We start from the raw sequence: 24,939 nt of genomic DNA on the forward strand, positions 1-24,939 counted from the left end.
GCCACCCATGTTGAAAGCGATGTTAGGAAGGTCACATAAGTCAATTGAGATCCAGTTCTCACAAGGAGGCAAGTCAGTAAGAGACATTAAAATATATAAGTCTACAGCTTGTACAAAATTAAATTACAAATTAAAACTTCATAATATATACAGTGGAGAACTATATACTGTTATCCAGTGGAGCAGATTTAAAAAGCAGGTGCAGTGATCAGAAACTATTGCTTATAATATGTTCTCATCATAACAGAATAAAGATTCACCATCTTTTGCAAATTGTTCCACTTACTAGCAGCAACAAACTGTGATGATTAATGGCCAAAGGAGGTGCGAACTTCAGAAACGACCAGACTAATGAATTTGATAGAAAGTAAATTCTGGTTATTGCTGGCAACACCGAGGAGGGAGCAGAGATATGGTAGGGTTTTGCCAATGAAAGTTTGTACATGTACTGATACCAGTGGAACTGTCGCCTTGTATACAATGATGGCCAGTTGACTAAAGAGTTGTAGGTTACAGCGATGAGCATTTGAAGGAGCACCGGGGACAACGAAAACAGCAGTATGGTAGATGATGTCTCGGTTATTGAGAAGATTTTTGGAAGCACAATAATCCAAGATTGAAAGAATTGTCATCTTAACCAAGATGTTCTTTGCAGAGTATGTAAAGGATAGGAAATTACAGTAAAGGGAATCAATTTCTGTTCGGACCCTTGAGAGCAGTGTGTTTGAATCTGTCGAGCTTGATGCACTAACTAAAGACCAACATCAACAACTGATATCTTAAACCCTGCAATACATCTTTTGACCACTTAGGGGCAGCAGGAATACACTGTAAGCCATGTCATGTCACAATCCAATGTCAATATAAAGCTATTGGCTGTGGCTGTTTTAAACTGGTTCTTGAGTCATTATTTTCTACACATTTCCTGGAGAGTGGCCCTGTGTCAAAAAGTACACAGTGCACATCCCTGTGACAATTTGTGCAGTTAAGACTGCTCATATCCTGTATCACATTTATATTGCATTAGTCTGTCTCTCAATACTTTCTGACTTCCCTGTCCTGTGGTTTTCACCCCATTGGTTGGTCTCATTATTGGTTTTGCTCTTTATGGGATTTATTGATGCTATGAAAAGTATAGAAGATCCACTTTCCCTTTAAACACATTACTACAAAGAGAGACTCAAGTGGTGTCATTAGTCTAGTTTTGCATCCAAGTGCTGTTGATACCAGTTCCAGTCTCTTTTTTTCTCTTTTCCTAGTTTCCTCTGTCAATGTCACCTTTGGTCTTTTTTGCCTCAGTAAAGACATTAAGTCCATAGAGGCTGTTGAGCAAGGTTACAGTGTCTGCTTGGCCAGCTCCAGTTCTGGCATGACAGTGACTCAGGTTCCTTTTGGCATTTTCCCACACCCCAGACCTGAAAACCTCCACCTAACACAGTGTTAGTGTTTGTATCACAGGCAAGTGTTAGTAACACTCCTACATTGCCCTGAACTCTAACATTTGCTAACACCAACTATAGTTAGAAGACATTTACTGTGCATCAGGAATAAATGACCCAGTTTCACCAAAATAAGTTAAACATCTTAGTGTCATTAATTGTTGCATACTTCTTGCAGGTTCTGCTTCTTGACCATAACCACAGCACAAAATGCAACGATTCAAAATGTGTAATTTTATGATAGAGAAGTCACACAATGTTAGTTTAACCAATGAACACTCTGGACTAGGCCCCTGGATGTATCCACCTGTCTCATTGCACTATAAGGTCACTAGATGGCAGCATCGATCACCTCTCTCCGTCTCCCTCTCTTCTCTTTTCCTCCATCTAAATGGCACACGTCCAGTGTCACTCATCTGCAACTCGACTCTGCTAGCACGCGGTGTTTTTTTTTTTTTTCCTTTTCTTCATTTCAACCGGAGAGTGAGAGCCACGAGCACGGTTTGGTGCGCCTGGGTTGGAGGAAAGGAGGCGAGGAAGCCGGCACAGGTGAGCGTGTTACATGGACTTCATTTTTGAAAAGTTTAACAGACAGGAGAAGGAAAGAAGTAATAGGAAAAATGTTAAGAGGGATTACACTTAACAGAGGCATGTTTTGATGTGTCGAGTTCAACTTGAACACAACTTGAATTAGTCAGTTCTCTGCTCATTTGCCAGTTCACTAAGTAATTGTATTTTTTTTAAATTATTATTATTATTATTATTATTATTATTGTTATTATTATTATTATTTGTCACATAAATTTATTGACAGTAATACAGCAGCAGGTTATATGAGTGGTGGATTCATCCTTTCCCTATGCACACATCAAATGCAACACACTGTTTTGGCTATTTAAAATGATCCTTCATTTCTTGACTCTTGTCTCAGATTTATAATACAGTTTACCCATTTGTAAAGAATAAGGATGACCTTTGAACTACATGTGATGGTCATTACATATAGTAAGATGTTCTGTCAAAGAGGACACTGAACATCCGTTTGGTACTATTAAACTGTTAACAATTTACCTGATTTAATTGAATTGGTCGATGTCCCTGATTTCGCCACTTGTAATGGCATTATTTGTTATTATCTGATTAATTCCTTCTATCAAAACATCTAAATGTGCCGGTTCTGAGACTTTTATGCAGACATAAATATAATGTGCAGGTGTATTGTAGAAATATTATACTGGGAAATAGTTTAGCTTTTATTTTTGAGATAGGTGCACAGAAGCAGAAGTTAATAAGCTATAGTTGGACAATATCCCATTAAGACATATTGGGTTTTGCTTCATAACTAGTACAAATTCTTAGAAATAAGTGCTTAAACTTGAGTTGAACTTCAGGTCTTATCACTTGTGGGTGATAAGGTCTTATGACAGGTGTGTGCATGGATGGGTAAATATACTGTAGATGTGCATAGAAGGTGGAAAAAATAGAGAGTTGAGGGGCATCTGCTTAGTCACTCCTGGGTATGGTCCATGGAAATATTAGTAGGTGTTTGTTTCATGTCATCGTCTCAAAAAAATATTTGTTGTGCTGTCAGGACACATGAAAAGGTCTGCTGTTGTTCAATTATCCTGAACACCGTGAACTGATTGCTGACATTTCATTGCAGACGTGCTGCAATTTCTCCGTCCTTGTTACTTTATTATAGTACAGTTTGTCGGAAACATGAACCCCTCACCCTCACCCCCCACACACCTATTATTCTATCCACCCAAAACACACATAAGCTCATATACGCACGTGTCATCCAATAAGGCAAATGCACTTCAGCAGTGGTAGGCAGTTACTACTGCTGCTGTTGTATATTTAGCCGCTTTACAATTGATTAAGCTTGTAATTGATGGTAAACATTGTAATAGTTCTGTACAACAGTAACTGCCTTGATATACTGTACTGTTTACACTGTGTGAGCATGTGTGTGTGTTTGTGTGTCAGAGGAGATAAAAAGACGGATCAAAACAGAGAGAGAGAGACAAGTTGTGAAAGAACTTCTGAGAAAAGTTGTGAGCATGTATACATTAATTTATTGAAAGTAAAAGTTTTCCAGGGTCACTGAGGCACATCACTCCAACTTCCCTTTTTTTTATTTTATTGAGAACACAGCTAACATTGAATTATCCATTAGCCGTTCCCTCTGACGATAAAAACATCTCATTACGTTGTAATGAATACACAATGACTGATTTTTTGGTAATTACACGCTAATGAAAACCTACTCATTATATTAATTTCTGCCAATAGATTCCCCTAAATGTTCCACACTGGACCATTCAGTGCTACAAAATGACATCAGCATGAATTGATGGAACATTTTTATGTCAAAACAGTGGATGACTACTGTAACCACATAAAGTCAAAGACAAAGACACCCTTACTATGTATTTTCCTGTTGATTTACAATTTTCTCCATTACTGTTTTGAAAATATACATAAAATTGTCTTTTTCCTTCTGGAAGAATTTGCATATATTATATGATATTGCATATCAGTTTGTTGATATTTCATCCAGCCCTTTGTTGTTGTTTTCATTAAGGTTAAGGCATTTTTGCATAAAACAGGTATTTTGCTAGTAAAATGGCAAATATGGACATCAGATTTAGGGTCTCATTCACTCATCTCACTAAACCATTTCCCATTTTAGTGATAAATAAAACATAATCAAAATTACATGGCAGCTTAACAAGACTACCATTTTGACCCATAGTCCATAGCCCGAGGCCTTAAAGCATAAAGCATTACAGATATTAAGAAGGGATGACTTATGTTTGGTTAGACTGGAATATGTCCAAACTATCACAAAGGATGTAGCATTTTCAAACAAGCCTGATGGTGATGTGATCCAATAGCAATTCTCTAGGTCATTGTTTAAATCCCCTCCTTGATAATAAATCACTTTCATTGCTTTCTCTTCACATGGATCCTATTCTCAGTTAATGTTATCCAAACCAGAATTAGATTGCCAACTTTTTTTTGGCTTGTCCACATATACAAAACATATTACATGGGAGTCCACATCATATAATCCTTTAAACACATAGCATTGGTCCAGCATTGACAATAAGAACCAATAGATCCCCATCACTCATCTTCCCTTAAGTTGTTTCCCATGAATAAAAAGGCCTAACTGTCTAACCTCTGGCAGTATCTGGGGAGAAGTAAAAGGCAATTCTTTGAATACAAGAAGTCATACTGATTCACTATTATTAGACACTTTATTGTTATTTATTTATGAATCTGGATCAAATTAAAATTAGATTTCGATTATCTAAGAAAATAAACATTCCTGCCTCATCCAAAAATTGAAACCCTAAGCAAGGCACAACTCCAACACTGGCTAGCAGCCATAAACAGACTAATAGCCCTGGACACTTTCCAGGTATGAACACCGGTAAATGAATCATGCAGGTGAAACAAACTGGTGTTGAGAGACAGTGAATGTGCTCAAATAACCTGCCCATAGCAAATGAGGGTAAAACAATATTAGTCACAGAAAAAGTGATTTTGGCCCTGGTCTCTGCCTCTACCAGAAACAGTTAACTTCTTGTCCCTGCTATCGCCCACTGTGCTGTCCTTATTAGCCACTCCCTGTAGACATTTAGGAAAGAGACGCCGCCTTCAGGCTAATTTTAGGCTGCCTGTATCGATGCCAACTCATTAGACTGATTCCCAGGGCTACCCAGGCCTTATTCATTATCAATGTCACCTCACCTAAAGCAACATATCCGTCTATACTAAGTTCTTGCCTCTTGGTTATCAATGGAGATACGTTATCTTAGATTATGGGCTGTAGTAAATTCAACACAGTGCTGTCAACATTGACATAAGCTCTATCTGCCCTGTTGCAGATACAGAATGAAAATACATAGCCAGCTTTTCTTTACTCCGTGGTTTGCCTAAACACAGTCAGCATCATTGAACATAATAGGGCTCATTAGGAAGCCATTTGCAGCTGTTTATTTTTATCCAGTGTGAAAAAGCAACTAATGACCGACTGTAACCCCACCCACTGACATACACACAACTACCTATACCTGAACATGTGTTAGTGCTCAACAGGTGTACAGAGGAGAAATGTGGAATTGTTGTAGCAAGGTAATAGGTTCAAATTTATTTTGACTAGCATATGAGAGATACATATTTTATATAAGTTTTACACAAAAAGTAATACGAGGTAGTCCTGAAAGTTTGAACCCTCGACAATTTTTATTATTATTATTATTTTTGGCCTTTTCAAGCTTTATTTTGATAGAGACAGCTGAAGAGTGACAGGAATGTGGTGAGAGAGACGGGGAATGACATGCAGGAAAGAGCCACACGTCGGATTCAAACCCTGGGCTTCCGCAGCAAGGACTGAACCTTCGCACATGGAGCAGCTGCTCTACCAACTGAGCTAAACGCCGCCCTGAACCATCAACAATTTGAATAATCTGTTAATCATTTAAGTCATGTATCAAGCAAAAATGCGAAACTTTCACTGGTTACCACTTCTCAAAAACAAGGATTTGCTGTTTTTGTCAAACTCATTTGCTTTTGGACTGTTGGACTGGTCGAACAAGAAATATATTAAAATAGGAATTTCTTTTGCACAATCCCTCTTCACATTGTACCAGCTTGGTGAACAGGTTTTTTTTTACTTAAATAAAGTTGCAGTTGCACTATCACGAAATGAGAAACAGTGTTTCTGTGATTGGCATTGCAGGCAGCCAACGTGGCTTAATGGTGAATTATCATCAGATGTTCTGCAGATCCGCTGAAGCTAAAACTGTTACTATAACTGTTCTATCATTTACCCTTACAGTCGGAAAATATTCAAGCCACTCCCTTGTGTGTTAATTTAATGCGTTTTAGGCTTCTCTGCGTGGCATAGTGGTGCCAAAGTTCGTAATTCCTGGTCTTTCTGGTCCTTCTACAGTCCAAATACATGCAGGTTAATTGATGACTCTAAAATTGCCCATAGGTGTGGATGCAAGCATTTGTCCGGTTTGTCTCTATGTGTCTGCCCTGTGATGAACTGGCTACTTGTTCAGGGTGCACACTGCCTCTTGCCCAATGTCAACTGGGATTGGCTCCAGCCCCCTGATAATGAGCACATGGAACGTGGCATCCAAGCATGGAAAATTGATGGATGGGGTGGAAAGACATTCACTGGCTACCTTGTGTATGAGGGTTAATACCCCACATACTGATGAACAAACACAAACCCTAAGTTCCTCCTGTATTTCCAACACAGATAATAATCAGCTGTTGTGTTCAGAAATTCTTTGGCTGCCAGCCCAACACATCATGTGTAGGTGAAGTTTTTTTTTTTTTAATAATTGGACTTTGGTATGTCTAGGTGTTATGTTTACGTCCTAATGCAGCTCGAATCATTGTGTGCCAAATATCTCTGCTACAAGTTACTTAATGAAAGAAGCAGGTAAAAGAATGACAGGGTTTTCCTTTTCCAAGAACAAATATCTTTTTTACTGAGTTTGTTGCATGTTCATCTTTTCACTGGTGCTGGACAAAACTAGATAAGTTCAGTTAAATATTATCACATGGAAATGTTCCTTGGAGTTTTTCTTTAATAATTGCACATAGGTATGTTGATGCAAAACATCAAGTTAACCATTAAATCTGAGTGAATTGATGAAGGACAACATTTTAAATATAGCAGTTGGTTATGTTGCTTGCTTGGTGCTTTGTTGTTTTCTTTTCTATTGGTTGTCATATAATTGTTTCCTTGAATGTATTTTAAACATGATTTCCTGGCAGAGCATGTGCAGAAGGAGATAATGATGTGGAGCGTGGTGCTATGAGAAAGCGGAAAACTGATCAGTCCTAACTAAATCCTCTGGGAGGCAAACAGTTGGTGATGGCCACGGGTAGACACTTTATTTCCACAGCCTTCCTGTCTTTCACATACATGTAGCTTTATTGTGTGTGTGTGTTTGCTTCCATGCATATGTTTATGTGTTATTCACATTATTCTGTAGTCATTCTCCATTTAACCCCACTTGCTCACAACCTATTACTGTCACCCACACAGCTTTATTCAGAAGACATGCCCCATCCACTCAGAGTTACATGTGACTCATGCGTGCAGCAGACTAGTGTGAGTTGTGAGCATATGGAAAAGTCAGCGCCTCTTCACCGAGGGAGAAAATTAGGAAAAATGATGGGGTTTTGAATATTCAGTAATTGTAGGTGACACTATTGATTTGAGGATAAATTGGAGGCTTTGTTCAACTCTGTTGGAGCAGGAAATTTATTGGGTGCACTGCTGGTCGGACAATTTCTGGATATAAAATGCTGTGACTTGTGGCTTTTTTTAAATATTGTTTATTCCGACCCCCTCTAGCTGTTACCATGGCAACAACTATTCTTTCTGGGGGTTATTATTAAGAAAATACTGTATAATCACATGCAATCATCTTCACAGACAGGAAAAGATTGTAGATGATAGAAAATCATTTCTGTTTTTCACACTTCAGAATTGTTTTTTTACTCCTGTGCTTAAAATGGTAAACATGTTATGATGATTTTATTTATTTAGTTAAAGAAAAGACAAATGAAATTAAATTAAAGGAAGCACTAATCAAGGGCTTCCTCTTTTTTTAGCTGTCAGCTATCTTCAGCCTGGAAAATGGACTGTGTCACATAGACTAGTAGTTCCTACCAGATTACCTGTCCTGTTTACACTTCACATGCCACTTCTACAGAGCCTGTGTTGACTCAAGAAGACAGCAAGCTGAGCAGAAGATGGCATGTATTTGATCTAATCTTAACATTAGACCCTGGTTCGAGATAATGAGTTAATGAGCAGACCTTGCCCAACAGGATCTGTCATTACAGCAACTATTTTAGGCTGATGGACCAGAGGGTTTTGAGTTCAAGGTGCATCGCTGTCACTGCAGAAACATCCACATGTCCTACACCTATAGATGAATTATTCCCCTCAGGGGTGCAGTAAGGGTATTCTGTCTTTTTCTCGACCGACAAGTGCCCATTTTGACTTATATAAAAGTTTTTTTAACATTTTGTTCTGGTAGCGCATCCTCTGAAAAACAACTCTTCTTTATGTTGAGAGAATACTAGGAAAGTTGCTTTTTCAATACCAAGTAGGCTGAGGGATTGCAGTTTGAAATTCAGTAGTTACAGTTAATTACAGTTACTACTTCACAACAGTTTGGGAGTTGACTTGTTGCTTACCAGTTTCATTAAGGGATTGTAACAGTTTGGTCTCTGTGTTCAGTGGAGAGACTTGTCAAGGACATGTGGTGCAGGGTCTGCAGGTGGAAGGAAACAGCTACCCTCTACTAAAAGAGGAGAAATGCAACTCTTGATAACTACAAGTAGTATGTATATGTTGTATGTTCTAAGCCATCTTGCTATAATAAATATAATATAAGCCAGCAGTCAAGAATTAGCTGGGATTTGTTCAAATTTCTCCACAATGTCACTGTGAGGATGAGACTTCTGCGGAAAGACTTGGCGAGATCAATAATACTGAATTGTACCACTAGGCAAAACCCGAAACTGACCCAGCTCTATTCTGTCTGGATGTACACCACCTGGTTTGATGTTGCCAAAGAGAGAAAGGAGAATCATCTATACAAAACACTATATCAACAGAGGCAGAGGCAGAAAACATTTGTTTGATTGACAGCTGATCCCCCACAGTGAAAAAGAAAACAACACATCAGAAACACAGCATTAACAAGTGCTGAGCAACAAGAATGGAGACATGAGAACGAGGATCTGAGAGTACCACTTAAGTTGTTTTTCCACTGAAGGTTTTCACTGACTTTGAGCACACTCTAAATGCTCTTTCCTCTGCAGATTTAAGAATTTAATGTGTATTGGTTGCAGTCAAGGGTTTAGTGTTACATAGTTTGTTCACATTGTGTGTTGGTGTGCCGGCTGCTGCTGCTGGTGGGGAGTTATATTATGGTTTTGATTGCCGTCCCAAACCATTTGGTTGTTGAGCAAACTTTACACTTTTGTCATTTTTCCACTTTCTCTGTTTCCTGTGTGTGTGTGTATGTGTGTGTGTGTGTGTGTGTGTGTGTGTGTTAGAGAGAGAGACAGAGTGAAAGACCGGATGGTGTTTTGCTCTTGTCTGATCATTCCTGAGTTAAACTGACAGGGGGTTCTGCTTTCTGTCTGATCATTCCTGAGTTAAACTGACAGGGGGTTCTGCTTTCTGTTTTTTGCTCTTTAAGTTCTGCAGACATAAAAAATAGTGGCAAAATATATTTGTCATCTTTCCAAAGGCACAAGGTCCAAGTCAATTGAAGTGAAGAGCCTCTGAACTTGTGACGGTGTGATGCCTCTGTCTTCATGTATAATGCATTATGACTTAAATATTACTTAAAAAACAGCAACAAACATTTCAAAAGTTTCACAAGACATGAAATAAAAGAAAAAAAAGTGTAAAAGCGGTGATGTTTTGATCCCAGTGAGCACCCACAGTAAGATGGGAGGAAATATTTGGTTTTGTGGACACTATCCAAAACTCTACTTGTTTTGAAAGTTAGGAAATTGATGGCAGCATCTGTGGTAAAGTTAGAATCCTGATAGATTTGGTGACGCCAGTGGTTACTCTTTTGACTTTCCTCATAGTTGGGGACCAGTGACCAGTTAGGACAAACCTAGTGAGCTAAATTTGAAATTGTGTAGGGTTTGCGGGTGGCTCTTTAACGAATAAAAACACAGTGCTATTATATGAGGTTCTAAGTGCATTTGGAAAAAGAAGTAATGCTTCCAGATCTTAAAATATGAGTAAACAACTTCAACAGTGAGTCTTGATCATACCACCCAATAAAAACTGGCAAAGGTTTAAAGACACACTCCAAAATGTATTGACAGACCTGAAAGAAAGAGCTGTTTGCAGTGCCATTATTTGGGCGAGCTTCTTTGTAGCTCTACACAACAGCTTGAAGAAAGCTATTTTGCTTGACTATCTTGCTCTTATTGTATCATCACTATCACTCTACTGTATGCACTACACAAACTGCATGCTTACAATAGTAGGACGTCTAGGAATTACCAAACAAAGCAAATGATCCCAAGAAAAGACCTAAACCAACGGTTTCTCAGTCTACCCTGTCTGTAGCACACAGAAAGTCCTTTAGTCCCTATTGAGGACATACATCTTTACAAAAGTGTCATAAATATATACTTTTACTATTTTCAGTGGTGAATTAATACACATTTGGTGTTCCAGTGAGCTTTTGCACACACCAGGCCACTACATTTGGGACTAAAACTACATGTTTGTTGTTGGTAATAGAGGAACATGTGGGTGCTTGTTGATATGCTTTTTGACAACAGTGGTCTAATAAGAGTAAGCTATGTAAGGATCTGGCTACACAGGCAGGTGGAATCAGTTCAGTTTTGGTCTTTTGTTGATAATAATAAAAATGTAAAATATGACCAAGGCTTCTTCTTTTCATCTTCCCCTCTTATGTACATCTACGCTGATCAACAGCTACTTCACAGACTCTACACACACTTCACAGCACATCTTCAGGTGAGAGCACTTGCCCTGGCAGTAGTTTGTTTAAGAGGCAGCCTCTCTTACTCAAACATTTAAAATTACAGGAAAACAGTCTGTGGAGCATGATACCTCTCAGTCTCCTTGGCAACAGCACCAAAGACTCCTCCTCCACATACAAACAAACAAATGTGCATATGAGCACACACACACACACACACACACACACACACACGCTCACACAGAGTTCAGCCCTCTCACAATCTGAGGTGTGAGATTATGTGAGAATTATTTACTTCCCACCTGACTAGAAAAACAAGTGAGTGGAGAGTTAAAGAGCTTTTTATTTGATACAATAGTCACTCTACTGTTTAATTGAATTAAGGAGAGGAGTGTCCTCTATACACAGGTGGATGAAATCCCTTGATATAAAAGTAAAAATAGCTTTATACAATGAGTGAAGTATCAAGCCAAAGGATCAAAGTCGTGGCAAAGAAAGAAATGTGTCTTCTCACTGATTTCATAACACATGTTGAAAGACATTTAGTGCATTAGGTTGACCGTTTGTGCTGCCCTGTAGATCAGGAAGTTTCCCAGATGGTGAGTGAGCTTCTGATTACAGCTCACATCAAATGACTCAGTCAGTCAGTCCTCCTACCTTGTCTATCTATCTATCTATCTATCTATCTATCTATCTATCTATCTATCTATCTATCTATCTATCTATCTATCTATCTATCTATCTATCTATCTAAACCAGTGGTTCTTAACCTTGTTGGAGGTACCGAACCCCAACTGAGAGACCAGTTCAGATATGCTTGGCAAGTGCCAATGTCATGTCATTTTCACAGCAAAGTCTGTTCCTTTTCTTAGTTTTTATGTCCAGCATCCTTGAAAACGATTGCTCACAAAGATATGTTGGATTGCTCACAAAGATATGTTGTAACAAATGGTATAAAAAATTCCAGGGCGGAGGCTCCACCGAACCCCTGAGACCGACTCACCGAACCCCTAGGGTTCGATCAAACCCAGGTTAAGAACCACTGATCTAAACCAACACATGTAGTAGATATGTTAATATGTTAAACATCACGCGCTAAATATCACCATTATCATTGTGAACACCATGAACTGTGGTATTTGGGGGATGAAGGGGCTGCTGTGGGTGTGCTTACTTGTGCTGAACGTAACCGCTATCAAACAATCAGAAAATAACTTTTTATTCCGCTGATTAACCGACTTTATCGATACCGGTGCTCCCTCACTCTCATTCACTGTATGTCACTCAACAGATGCTTGCTCTGTCCCTCTCTTTCTTTCTCTTTCTCAAACCATTGGACACAGCCATGGATACATTTCTGTGTCAGTATTTTTTTTTAGCATATACTGCAAGCAAGACACAAACATGAAGAAGAAGCTGGTACATTAAATAAATCATGCCAGAACGCAACAGGTAGAGTATCAGAGTTTAGTCCATGAATCCACCTGGATAGCGCTCAGTTTCCGTGATATTTCATGCTGACCGTAGAGGAGACCGGTCATATTGTCTGATAGGCCGTGCTCAACATCTCCACCACAGGGAACTCTGCCACATGCAAAACACACTACCCCAACTCAAATGAATGGGAAAATCGTTGGATTTTATTTGAATCTTTACTAGGGCTGTAGTCAGTAGATGATAATCTCAGTTGACTAAAAGTCCACCCTACCTGTGAGCTACACTAATCAAAGTTACACAACATTAAATTAATTCCTGCAGTTTTTCAGCTGTCAACTCTTACGTTAGTACTAAAAGTCTTTATTAGGTTTGGTGAGTTTAAAGTTGTGAAAATGGGCAAGGGGTGACCATATCTGAATATTTTTTTAATTCATAATCAGGACAGCCTAAACATAAGTCATAAAGCATCCTAGTCTTTTCCTGCTCACTGCTGTCTAGAGTTCATTCTGTTCAGTTCAGCTTCGTATCAGTCAGATGTGAAATGGACACGGTGAGCTGTGAAAACACGCCTCCCTGGACACACATCACACAGCAGAACCACAGCAATCTGTCAGAAACATAGCTCCTCTCCCTTCTCACTCTTTTCTCTTTCTCTTTTTTTTTTCCTATCGTTGAAATTCAGATTGAGCAAATATTTTCTCATTCCTTAGATTCTGATGTGTGAGTAACTGAGTGAGCAGTGAGTTTGATAGTGGGTAGTGTTAGTTTTGTTGTCCAGTGATGATTTCTGTGTGTGAGAGAGAGCAAGAGGATAATGATTATTACAGTTTTCTCTACGGACAATTTAAGATGCAAACAGCAATCAGTCATTTTTCAGCGTGCTGTTGAAAACTGGGTGTTGTAATGAAAATACAAAGCTGAACAACATCCAATCTGTGCACCATTGTTGAGCTGAATTATTCCTTCAGCAACTTGACATTTAATTATATTTACTGTGTGTATAATCAGTGTTTTTGTGTCCTAATCATGGATGCACGTACAGGCCCAAGTGCCTAAGGGTTCTGGGGCCCCTAAAAGCCTCAGTGCGCTTCAGATTAGGTACTTGTTAGGGTTTTTTTTTTGGCATTTGCTTATTGGCCAGGAGTAAAAGTAAGGAGGATTTGACAGGCTCTATCAAGCTATTTTTGTTCATTCACAAACTGAATCATCAAGTACACCGCCATTGAATACCTTCATGTAGAGACTGATTTGGATTTTAAGATGGAGGTTAGTGGAGAGCTGAAGCTGGATGTTTCAACTATTTACCAACCACTTTTAAACCTTCTATTTTAACTTCTCTGCTTGCAAATAAACTCAACACCTTTTGGTGTTCAGATGTTACAGCTGACTCAGGTTGGTGCATTAAGCCTGTTGTAGGTGGTAGTTTTCTGGTTATCAGTGTTGTAGAACTTGAGGTTGTTCTTGAGACTGGGACCGGTTTTAGAAGGTCTTGGCCTCATCTCTAAATCAACTGCATTTCCACTCTTGTCATGTCTCAGACAAAAAAGATTTAACACTGCTCAAGACCAACTGCAGTTATATCAATAAATAGCCTGTCCATTGTTGGATTTGTTTAGTCTTTCATGTTTTATACTTCAAATTCAACTAATAACTCATATGATAACTCTTTTCTAATGTTGTTATTCTTAACCGTTGTCACACTTCCTAGCCCCCTCCCACCCCCACCCCTTCACAAACACACCACAGAAGTGAATGTGGGAGACAGCAGGAGAAGCTGTGGCTGTGTGGTAGGAGATGTCAGCCAAATCTTCTGTAATAAAGTGTAATACAGTGTCCAAAAGAAAATACTCAACAGTACATAAATTCTGGACTCAATGCTTTCTGGGCTTGGTCATGACTTACTCTGAGTTAAGGTGATCTTGAGTACTTGAGGTTATTATGACAATAAATATATTAAATGATCAGTGCCGCACCAATTTGCAATCAAATGTCTTTCTTTTCTTCTTCTGAACACATTGTCTTTTTTAATCAAAGCACAATTAAAATGTTAAGCTAAGTATTAGGCTTAAGTACTTCCATAATCTTTCCATGTACCCTCTGAAAAACAGAATGCAGTAATGCCAAAAAATGCAGTTCCTCAAACAGCCACTTGAAACTGGCTGCAAAATGAGTAAAAATAAACCCCCATATTAAAATGCCTAACTTCACAGCAGGAATAAACATGTTACAGTCTGGTACAAAACTGTACTGCCATTACAGGCGTCATTCAGCCTGCCTCAGGTCCACCAACAACCCACGTCTTTACCAATTTTTAGATTACACGGGAGGCAGCAAAGGGAGGACTACCAAGGTGCCGGCAGCCATAGCCAACATATTCTGAGCATCACAACTGCTCTTCGTGACCTCATGGATACGATGTCCAGTGTCTATCCTGTCTATGGTTTGAAATCACAGGATTAAGAAATCATAAAACATCTGTGTGTGTACTTAACCACCAAAGATGATGAAGGTATTTTATAATCTGTCCATGATCCTGAAAAAGAACATAGTGTCGAGTAGCCCTTGTAAGAACAGATATTATATATGCACCTTCGCCAAGTATAGTGAGGCTTTGGTGTAATGTATCTGGGCTGTGTTATTTCTGTGCTTTCCTCAAATTCAAGCCGAGAATACACCCTCAACTCTTCTTGTCACCTCTGTTTTGAACATAATTTCAGCTCAAATTTCAGGACATTTGAAAAAAAAAAAAAAAGCAGGCATATATTTTCATAACTTTGTGAATGTTATGTATATGTCTAAAGAGTCTAGACAAGTCAGAACTGGAAAAGCTGACTGTTGACTGTAACAGAGGTTCTCAGTCTTTTTGTCTCTAGGGACTAGAAAAGCAAATCAAGACCAGTCTTACAGACTCATAATATAACTGTCTTTAATCTGATATGAGACAAGTCAAATACTTCTGTGCCAAGATTCAGTCCAGTAAATGGTGGATTTTTAGAAAAGTGTCAAAATGAAATAAAGCGATAAATGAAACTTACATCAAAGCCTTACAGCCAAAACCAGGCCAGATAGCTGAGAGTTACTGGAATACGTGCTACGCAGATGTGACAAACTGTAAATGGTGATCTGCCTGCAGGAAGTAAGTGCTGTTGACAGCATCTCCGGCTGTCACAGTCTGTCAGTTGATGATATTGACCCTAGAGTGCAATAAGATCGCACAGGCGTCATAAAGAGGCAGATACGCAGCAGATGTTGTAATAGGTGCTTAAAGCCGATAAAGCGTCAGATACTTACTGTAAAATTTCAACCTTTTCTGTCATATCCTGTTACATTGGTTGATTTTGACATAATCTTCTCAATTATTGTAAAAATAGATGGAAAGAGTATGTACCTGTGTCTTACCGGGGTGCAATAAAACTCTATATATATTTTATAGAAAAAAATCTATCTTTAGCCATGGCTCTAGAGATGCCAGTGTTCATTCTGTAGGTTACTATGTATGTTGATCGATAACTCTGGGGATCCTATTCTTATGCCACCATTAGGCTGACATTTTTTTTAAATCTTATTGAAATATTGCAACAACTACTGGATGGCTTGTACATACATTTATGGTTTGATTGTATTAACATGTAAATTGCATTAACTTTGATCTCTTAACTTTTAATTCAGCACTGTCATCGGGTCAAAACTTTAATTTGCTTAAAACTTAGCAAATTAGTCTAATTCATGAGTCCTGAGTCTAATTAGTCTTTAAACACAACATTCTCATTTGTTTCTAAAAATAGGTGTAAACAATTAAATTGCAGAGCTCAGGACTTCCATTTTCAGTGCTTTAAAAAGCTCTCTAAGTGTTACAAAGTAATTCGCTACATATCTGGTTTATGTCACTTCCAAGGTGAATGTTGGGAGAGCATTGTTTCACCAGCTGTGTGGTTGAAATAATGGGGCCTACGTTGATTAGTGGAGAAATCCCCAGACAGTTGACACTAAGATCTCCATGTGCTAACTAGTAAATGTTAGTATGCTTACATTCATCATAGAAAGATAAATATGGTTAATATAACTTCTGCCAACTATCAAAATGGCCTACTTATATTGTCATTGTGACATTATCATGTATCCCAACGTGCCACTTAGTCTAACACAGCTGCTTCATGGGCTGTAGACGCTAGTTTTGTTTTATTGCCAAATCAAGCCAAGAAAGAAGACAAAATACATATATTTAACATAACATTATAATCATAAAACACAATATTCAAGGCCCTACAAGGTACATGATCTGGGATTAAGCTCCACATATAATTTTAGGATTGGCTGGTGTACAAAAGTGCTTCAATTTAACCTGTATCTCTGTTTTGGCGGTAACAATTTGTATTCACTGTTCAGGACATTGTTGGGTCAGAGGTGCGGGTAAAGCATGGTACTATGACACCAAGAAAGGAAGACGTAAATTAAAGTCACAAATTTCATGCCCACATGTCACATTAGAGAAAAGCAAAGATGGTCCCAAAGATATGGCTTTGTTCTTTTAGGGATGATCCACTGATGTCCTTGGACTTAATTAGAAAGCTGTAATAAGTCAAGGAAAAACATAAGAAACAGTACAGGGATATAAATCGGTAGTTATTGATTTGATGGAAAAAAGACGAATGGACAGGTGGACAATGGCTTTAACCTTCCTCATCTGTTTTTAAAGTAATTGTTCTCTAGTTACCTCAGGCTGTTGTTGGTAATGTCTGTTTGGCTTTTTTTTTTTACCAGGTTAAATAAAGGCTGCAGGGTCATGCAGACTGTCCTTCAACAGGGAGAACCAGTATCTGTTGAATCAATACCTGCCCCAGAGGTGCTGTTTAGGTGCTGATATCTGACCTTTGACCTCTTTTCACAGGGGAATAAGAATAAGGATTTCCATTGTGGTACTGACTAAAGCATGGTATTATTGCATTACAAAGACTAACATGCAAAATGGAATCTGGCAGAAACAGCTGCTGCCTGTTGCAGCCTGTTTGTCTTATAAATATCACAAGCTTTTACAACGTGATCTAGTTACTTGTCTGAGGTACAAATACCACATTTTTGGCACATTAATGTTGCCACAAGATGGACAAACAAGAAGAAATCCTGTCCGTTTGTACACGCAAGCTGGCTAACATTTTTCGGAAAAATGCATACTTACTGCAAGAGCTAACACAATTACACAGTTACATAAATGCATGTGTGTGTGTATGTGTGTGTGTGTGTGTGTGTGTGTGTGTGTGTGTGTGTGTGCCTGTATGTGTGTGAACAGGGCCAGAGCATGGGGTGATGAGGACTATCCTCGGCTGACCTCAATGCAGATGACCAGTGATGGCCACAGCATCACCTCAACAGTAAGTCAGAAAATTCAAGTTCTGTTAAATAAAAAAAATATATATAAAAGTGTAAGAAATCTAAATTAATTAATAATTAATAAAATAACGAACCACTTTTGCTCCCTATTTAATCTCTGTCTAAACATGCAATACATACATTTTGTAACTACATTGTTTCATTTAAAGTTCTGTTACTAACTGCTAACTAAACATGGCTAAGTGTGTGTTTCCTCTCTATGTATACCGTGTACTATCAGTACTATCAATATTATCTACTCCTGATATATAAGGAGTTTCAAAATGGTGGTGTTGTTTTTTGTTTTGCAGTTTGTTGGATGACGTAATTAACACTGGACAGCAAGAAAAACAGCAGGAGGAAGAATTCCTGAGCTTGGTGGAGACAGTTGTTCTCACCATCTTTCTCTCCATCATCATCATTATGACAGTGTTTGGAAACCTGCTGGTCATGGTGGCACTCTGCAGGGACAGACATCTACGGTGAGACTGTTGTCTTTTTCAATTCTGGAAGCAGTAACAGTGGTCCAGTCTGGCTTTAATGTCCCAGTGAAATGAGAAGAATCAATCTGCAGCCAAGCAGAATCCCTACAAAACACACCCAGCCTTAGGGTTCCCCTTGTAACATGAACAAGTTTAGGTCATTTTAATAGCTGCCTGTGTGATTAGAAATTGATCTAAAAAGTTGTGGTATATGTTGGAAAATTGTTGACAATGAAGTTAGATGTGGCTTGAATGCAACAAGTGAAGCGAAAAAAGACAGGACATTTGTTTCCTGCTATTTGTATTAAAAACACACGTTCCTGTAAGGCATTCTGGGAAACAGTGTCCAAAACGCCACATGCAACAATAACAAAGCGAGCATTGTCTCTGCCATAACACTATCATAGTGCTTCACATGTGTTGCGCTGGCAAATCGTGTTAAGGGTTATACTGAGTTTCATTTTTTTGTCTTTCCACATTAAATAGAACCTGTTATGTGGTGTGCATGTTTTGTTTTTTTCCGGGGTTTTTGTGTGTGTGTGTGTGTGTGTGTGTGTGAGAATATGTGGCTCAACCCCATCAAATGTCAAAGCACTCACATTACAGAAAGGCTGTCCTCAAACACCCTCTCTGACTGGACTGTTAAGGTATTTGGTACCTGGGTCATTTCATGGCATTTTGACGGCTTCCCTAAAATCTTAAAAGTCAACCTACAATTTTCTGATATTTAAGTGAAAATTTTATACATGAAAAGTTTTTAAAAACTAAACTTCCCTTAAATCTTACAGACAAACAGACATCAGACAATCTTTATTTTGAAGTCATGCTGACAGTTGGAAGATTGAGCAGGTTAGAGATCCCTGCGTGTTATCGCCATGTGAGACATGATCGTACAGTTCAACATACAGTACACCAACTTTTACTGCCTTGTATGTTCTCGCCTCCTCCTAGAAAGAAGAAGACCAACTACTTCATTGTGTCGCTGGCGTTTGCCGACTTACTGGTTGCGCTGGTGGTGATGCCCTTCGCTGCAATCGAGCTGACCACCGGCCATTGGCGGTATGGAGAGATCTTCTGCCTGGTCCGAACGTCTCTGGATGTCTTATTGACTACAGCATCCATCCTGCACCTCTGCTGCATTGCACTGGACAGGTTTGTGTGGTTGTACTTTAAAGATAGACTTCCACAAATAAGCCCAATTAAGATAAATCAAAATAATAATGATACATTTATAAAAATAAATAATACATTTCCTTGTGTTTCCCTGCTGAATTTCTAAAGGAAGAAATAATACAAAAGTGTAATAATGTTTTGAAAAACATTACACTGTATACAGTATGTGTGTGTATTATTCCAGGTATTACGCTATCTGCTGCCAGCCGCTAGTCTACCGACACAAGATGACCCCGGTCAGAGTGGCGGTGATGCTCAGCGGCTGCTGGCTCATCCCCACATTCATCTCCTTCCTACCCATCATGCAAAGCTGGAATGCCATCGGCATTGAGGACATTGTGAGTCCTCACTATCTAAGATCCGAAAATTAAGCAGGGAGAAAGAGGCGACACAGTAATAAGCTAAAAAACAACTGCTTTTTACACTTGTATTAATATTTTAAAATGTATTACAATCCTGCATCAACAAAATATACTATATATATCAGTATCACACTGAAGAGTTCATATACCTGCCCCAAAAGCCTTAAGACAGAGATGTTCTTTCTGAGGGAAAATGCAGCATAAACCTTTCCAACCTAATATTCTCTGTTTCTAATAATGTTTCCAATCCCTTGAACAATGACAAGGTAATGCAGTGATCACAAAACAATTCCAGTCCCTGTGGAGGCTCTCTTGCTGCGAGCAAAGACAGCACTTCAACAAGCATTTTTTTTCAGCCAGAGTTAATGAAATACATGGCTCTTTTCTCTGTCTTTCAGTCAGGCACCATCCAAACAAGAATCTTCTGTTTAAAGCTGGCTGGATGTCTTAAAGTCATATATCACAGACATAATTGCAAATAACTTTAAGTGAATTATGTCTGCAAATTTGTCTGCAAATTTATGCCAGTTTTAATTTATTATTTTATATGTTTTGTGTCGGTCTCTCTCTTTTTTTTTTTTTAATTCACAGTGCCAAAAAGGAATTGTTTGAAACTGAAACTTATTTTCACTCAGCAGTCACAAAACCACAAGAACCGATTAAATAATTTATTGAAGTGGTGTATTTCTGTTTAGTTTAAATAATGTGTGTACCATTTTCACAAAGTAAAAAATTAAGCTATATCAAGCAGCAACCTCTGTGCCTGTGAAATGAGGCCAATGCGTCAAGTGTCGAAAACTGCAGTTCCTTTAACGACCACTTGAGGCTGGCTGCAAAACAAGTCAACCATATTAAAATTTACTTTAAAGCAAAAATAAACATGTCGGTTCAATAAATAGTTTTGGTCTTTTTAGCTAATTTCCTTGTTCATGACAACTGTACTGATAAGTTTCTATGTAAGTCACCCATTCAAATTATATTAAGGCTTAAATTTACACATACAGCATGACTGGTTTGATTGACAGGTAAGTACAGATGCTTCTTAGAGCACCCAGACATCACTCGGCCCATCTTATTTCTGCTGATGATCCACATCTTTGCCGATATTTAGATTAGCCGGGAGGTGGAAGAAGCAGCCAACATGCCAGCACTGCATATTTTCGGCTTTGAAACAGCGCTTCGGAAACCTGTGGGTGACGTCACTCAGGCTCTGTCTATTCTTTATATGGGCATTGTTTTCTGCAACCGGGCTTCATTCAGTCCACCTCAGCTCCGATCTACGTCTTTGCCCATTTTTAGATCAGCCGGGAGCTGGCAGAAGCAGGACTGCCAAGATGGCAAATGTTTGTAGGTTAGTTTTTACTGGCCCATTACACAAATGACCAATCTATGACCATACAGAGAGCAAAGGGTAGTTCATCACTACTACACAAGGGGTAATATTAAAATTTACCTTTCATTTTAAGGCACCTGCAGGGTTTTCAATTTACTCTGACCTCCTTATATTTTCAATTGAGGACAAAGATATGGACTGCTAGCATTTTTGTTTATAAGTATACAGCTGTATACCAGTTGTAAATGGGGTCTTAGAGATAGGCCATGCAGACATGACTCAAACAGTAATTTCCGAAACTGTTGAACTATTTATTCCCATTAACCTAAAAGTTGCATTCAGAAGCTTAATGTCTAAATTATTAATTGGTTCATTTTTGGATACCTCATCACTGCAGGTCAATTGAAGTCATAGATTATGACTGCGTGTAAATCTTCATTATTTTTCTGTCTGCCTTCTCTCCTTTCCAGATTGAAGAGAGAAGAGCCTTGGCAGGAGGCTCCAACGACACAAGTTGTGTGTTTCTGGTCAACCGGCCATATGCCCTGATCTGCTCGGCGGTGGCCTTCTACGTCCCGTTGGCCCTCATGGTCCTGGCCTACCAACGTATCTACGTCACTGCCATGACACATGTGAGGCAGATTGAGACATTACAGCGGGCCGGCTCTGCTCCAGTCACCAGTACGGCTCCGATGATCACTGTAAGGTCCTCTACTTCTTCAGATCCACTAGAACACTACCGCCTCAGGACAACAATAGGCTCCTCCTCTAAAGAGCAGGCTCCCATAGCGAATAGCCGCATGCGAGTTGAGACTAAGGCGGCAAAGACGCTGGCAGTTATAATGGGCTGTTTCTGCCTATGCTGGGCACCATTCTTCATCACCAACGTGGTGGACCCCTTCATCCATTACTCAGTGCCCTGGCAGCTATGGACAGCCTGGCTGTGGCTTGGGTACATTAACTCAGGGTTGAACCCCTTTCTGTATGCCTTTCTGAACCGGGCGTTTCGGAGGGCATTTCTGGTGATTCTCTGCTGTGGAGATGAGCGGTATGCACGGCAGGGGAGCTACTCTTATGGACACACCCCCAGAGCGTGCTCGGCTGCGTCGGTCAACGGGACGTCTATGGCATTAAGGTAAACACATCAGTTTCCAAATCTTTTGGCAAATACGATCGTACCAGTGTTGCTGAAAAACCACAACATTTGTATCCTGTCGTGGCAGACTCACATATCAAATTAATCTTTTTTTGAAACTTTGATCAGGGACTTTGGCTGTCGAAACAGCATTATTACACTTCAACTACAAAATATTTATTACCTATAGCAGATATTCAATCATCTGAGTGCATTGCATATTTGTTGGACTTGATGACAGCTGTGACTACCTCAACTCTCTTGTGAGTAAGAGGGTATAAATTGATAAGGAGAGTGTGTATGTGTGTGTGTTGATCTGCTATCCTATCTATTAAAAGTCCATCAAAGAAGAAATCAAGGCTTCAGGCAGGAAACCAGGCTCATTTGTCTCTTTCTGCATAGAGAGACGGGGATGCATCAGCCTTCTTAACAGTGTTGATTGAGTGCCAGTGGGCTATTGGAAAGTTTTCTTCTTTCATCTTTGGTGCACTTCACTGTAGAACTAAGAAGAGGATGATAGATTGTATTCTTATTTATTCTTTTGTTTGTTTGTTTTACACCACAAAGCAGATATTAATTTTTTATGTTGTCACAGCCATTTTAAAGGTAAGCCCACAGAGCTGTTGATGGTACCGTTGCTCTGTTGAACTGTGAACGTCTTATGGATGTTACGACGACACTGCATTTAGGGATTAGTACAAGGTGACATCCTGTTCTTAAATTAGACATTTGAAATGATAAAAATAATTTACTTAGTTTCAGTCATCCTGTACAGTAGATCATCAACACTTAGCAGCGAGATACAATGTCATGGTGCAACCATTTAAATTAAGTTATTTTTAGGCAATGTGTCACATGCTCCTGTGTAAGTAATACATGTGATCATCACACTGTGCCTTCTTTAGAAATGTTTATGGTCAAAGCAGCTGTTGTGTTCTGCAGAACATTTACCAGAACAAAAAAAAAAAAAACTTGAACTTATGAACTTAAAATGCATCAAATCAGTCGTTTTTGGAGCATAGCATGTACTCTTATTGTGGATATGACAGCTGTTCATGAGCTGTGTGTTATTTTCTATCTTTATCTATGTACATAGTTTTCGAACTTCCTTTAACTTATGTGGAACAGTTGAAGCTGGAAAGGTGGGTGAAGAAATATGCCAACACAGACAGTAACGCAGTCACAATGTTATGATCAGAGGGGCTGAGAGTGAAAACCGGTGAGATTATAAAGATTGTCTTGTTTGAATGAGAGTTTAGTAAGCAGTTTATTGGCTTTTAGTTACCAGTGTCCCTTCTCTCAATAAACTAAAGTTAAAAAAAAAGTACTGACTTGATTGTACCATATCTTTGATTGGATTGATAAATATACAAATATTAAAAAAAAAAAAATTCCAGCTGTTTTCTAGCCAGTGTGGCTCTGGCAAAACTACCATTTTGTTGGTCCGCAACTTTGATTCCAAATTTTGATGATGAATACCTTTGCTGGTCCCTTGACCTTTAGCACCATCATCAGATTAAAATTTCTATTTGTTCAATACTTCATCACTTGCTGGATAACTCTCTATCTATCTCTATCTCTTTTTACCATATTTTTTTAGGGAAACAAATCAGTAAAAGCTTCGGACACATCTTTCACGTCATGCTTTTCTTATTTTCTACATTACATGAGAACACATGTATTGACAGTAAACAGTGTGATGCAGCTCAGTTAGCTACATTGCAACTTTTTTTGGCATAGATACAAAAGCACCTTAAGTAACACTATATATTTTTTAATAACCTTTTTACAATTGTGTTCAGTTTTCGTGACCATTTATACACAGAGCTATAGATAGATATGTGGGAGAAATACTAACATCTAGAAACAGCAAAGAAATGCAACATATACATATAAAGTGTTAATGAGTAATTAACATTTCTACATATGGTTTGTCATATGATGTTAAGTTACGTGTCACACTGACTGTGAGGAAAATACTTAGCATTTAGCGCAAAGCACTCACAAAGTCTGGTGTAGACTTGTTTCTTGGACAGTCAAGTTGTTTTTGACTAAAATATTTGTTTAAAATAATAATAATTATTTGAAAATAGAACACTACATTTAATATAGGAGAGACTGACCTCGTCCAGATTAGCCTTTTTCTACAGATCGGATTCTTTGATTTAACGATAATGGATGATATCACGATAATAGTCCAATAAACTTTTTTTTTTTCTTACAGCAGGATTTCTGTTGATGTTAATGTTGATGATTTAGTCGACGTCTGTGTTTGTGCCCTCAGCTTCTTCAAGTGGGGATGATGGAAGAGGTGACCTATTTGTGTCTGCACTGTTTAACTAACACAAGTACTTCACCACCGCAGAGAAACAGAGGCGTACACACAGGCACACACACAGCTGACAAGTAAATCTGTACAAAATATGTATGTGAATGAGACACTTTGATAACCTCCACATACTGTGGAGCATGTGAAATACACATTCAAATACACACTTGAATTCTTAATGTGCTTCTTTCCTGACTTGATGTCTTTGTACAGACGTGTAGGCTATAATGTGTGTAAGGTCTGTGAGTTTGAGTGTGTGTTTCTGTGGTCTATTTCTTGGACTTTCTGTCTATGTGTGTAGGAAACAGAAAGACAAACAGTGTTAACTCCAATCTGATGTCCTCTTAAA

General features: G+C 38.7%; 1 protein-coding gene across 2 annotated transcripts in view; it reads left to right on the plus strand.

Annotated features, from left to right (window-relative positions):
* Nucleotides 1-1,778: 1,778 nt before the first annotated feature.
* Nucleotides 1,779-24,939, plus strand: part of si:dkey-247m21.3 (5-hydroxytryptamine receptor 4) — a 46,185-nt gene continuing 23,024 nt past the window's right edge. The window contains exons 1-7 of one of the 2 annotated variants that reach the window (XM_027278560.1): nucleotides 1,779-1,988; nucleotides 10,966-11,007; nucleotides 17,697-17,778; nucleotides 18,088-18,258; nucleotides 19,210-19,410; nucleotides 19,616-19,769; nucleotides 21,597-22,261. In XM_027278560.1, coding sequence (XP_027134361.1) covers nucleotides 17,756-17,778; nucleotides 18,088-18,258; nucleotides 19,210-19,410; nucleotides 19,616-19,769; nucleotides 21,597-22,261 — 1,214 coding nt within the window. In that variant the 5' untranslated portion in view covers nucleotides 1,779-1,988; nucleotides 10,966-11,007; nucleotides 17,697-17,755. The remainder of the gene's footprint in view (nucleotides 1,989-10,965; nucleotides 11,008-17,696; nucleotides 17,779-18,087; nucleotides 18,259-19,209; nucleotides 19,411-19,615; nucleotides 19,770-21,596; nucleotides 22,262-24,939) is intronic. The other variant, XM_019260089.2, reaches the window with a different exon arrangement.

The sequence above is a fragment of the Larimichthys crocea genome, chromosome IV, assembly GCF_000972845.2.
Source record: "Larimichthys crocea isolate SSNF chromosome IV, L_crocea_2.0, whole genome shotgun sequence".
Classification (NCBI taxonomy): domain Eukaryota; kingdom Metazoa; phylum Chordata; class Actinopteri; family Sciaenidae; genus Larimichthys; species Larimichthys crocea.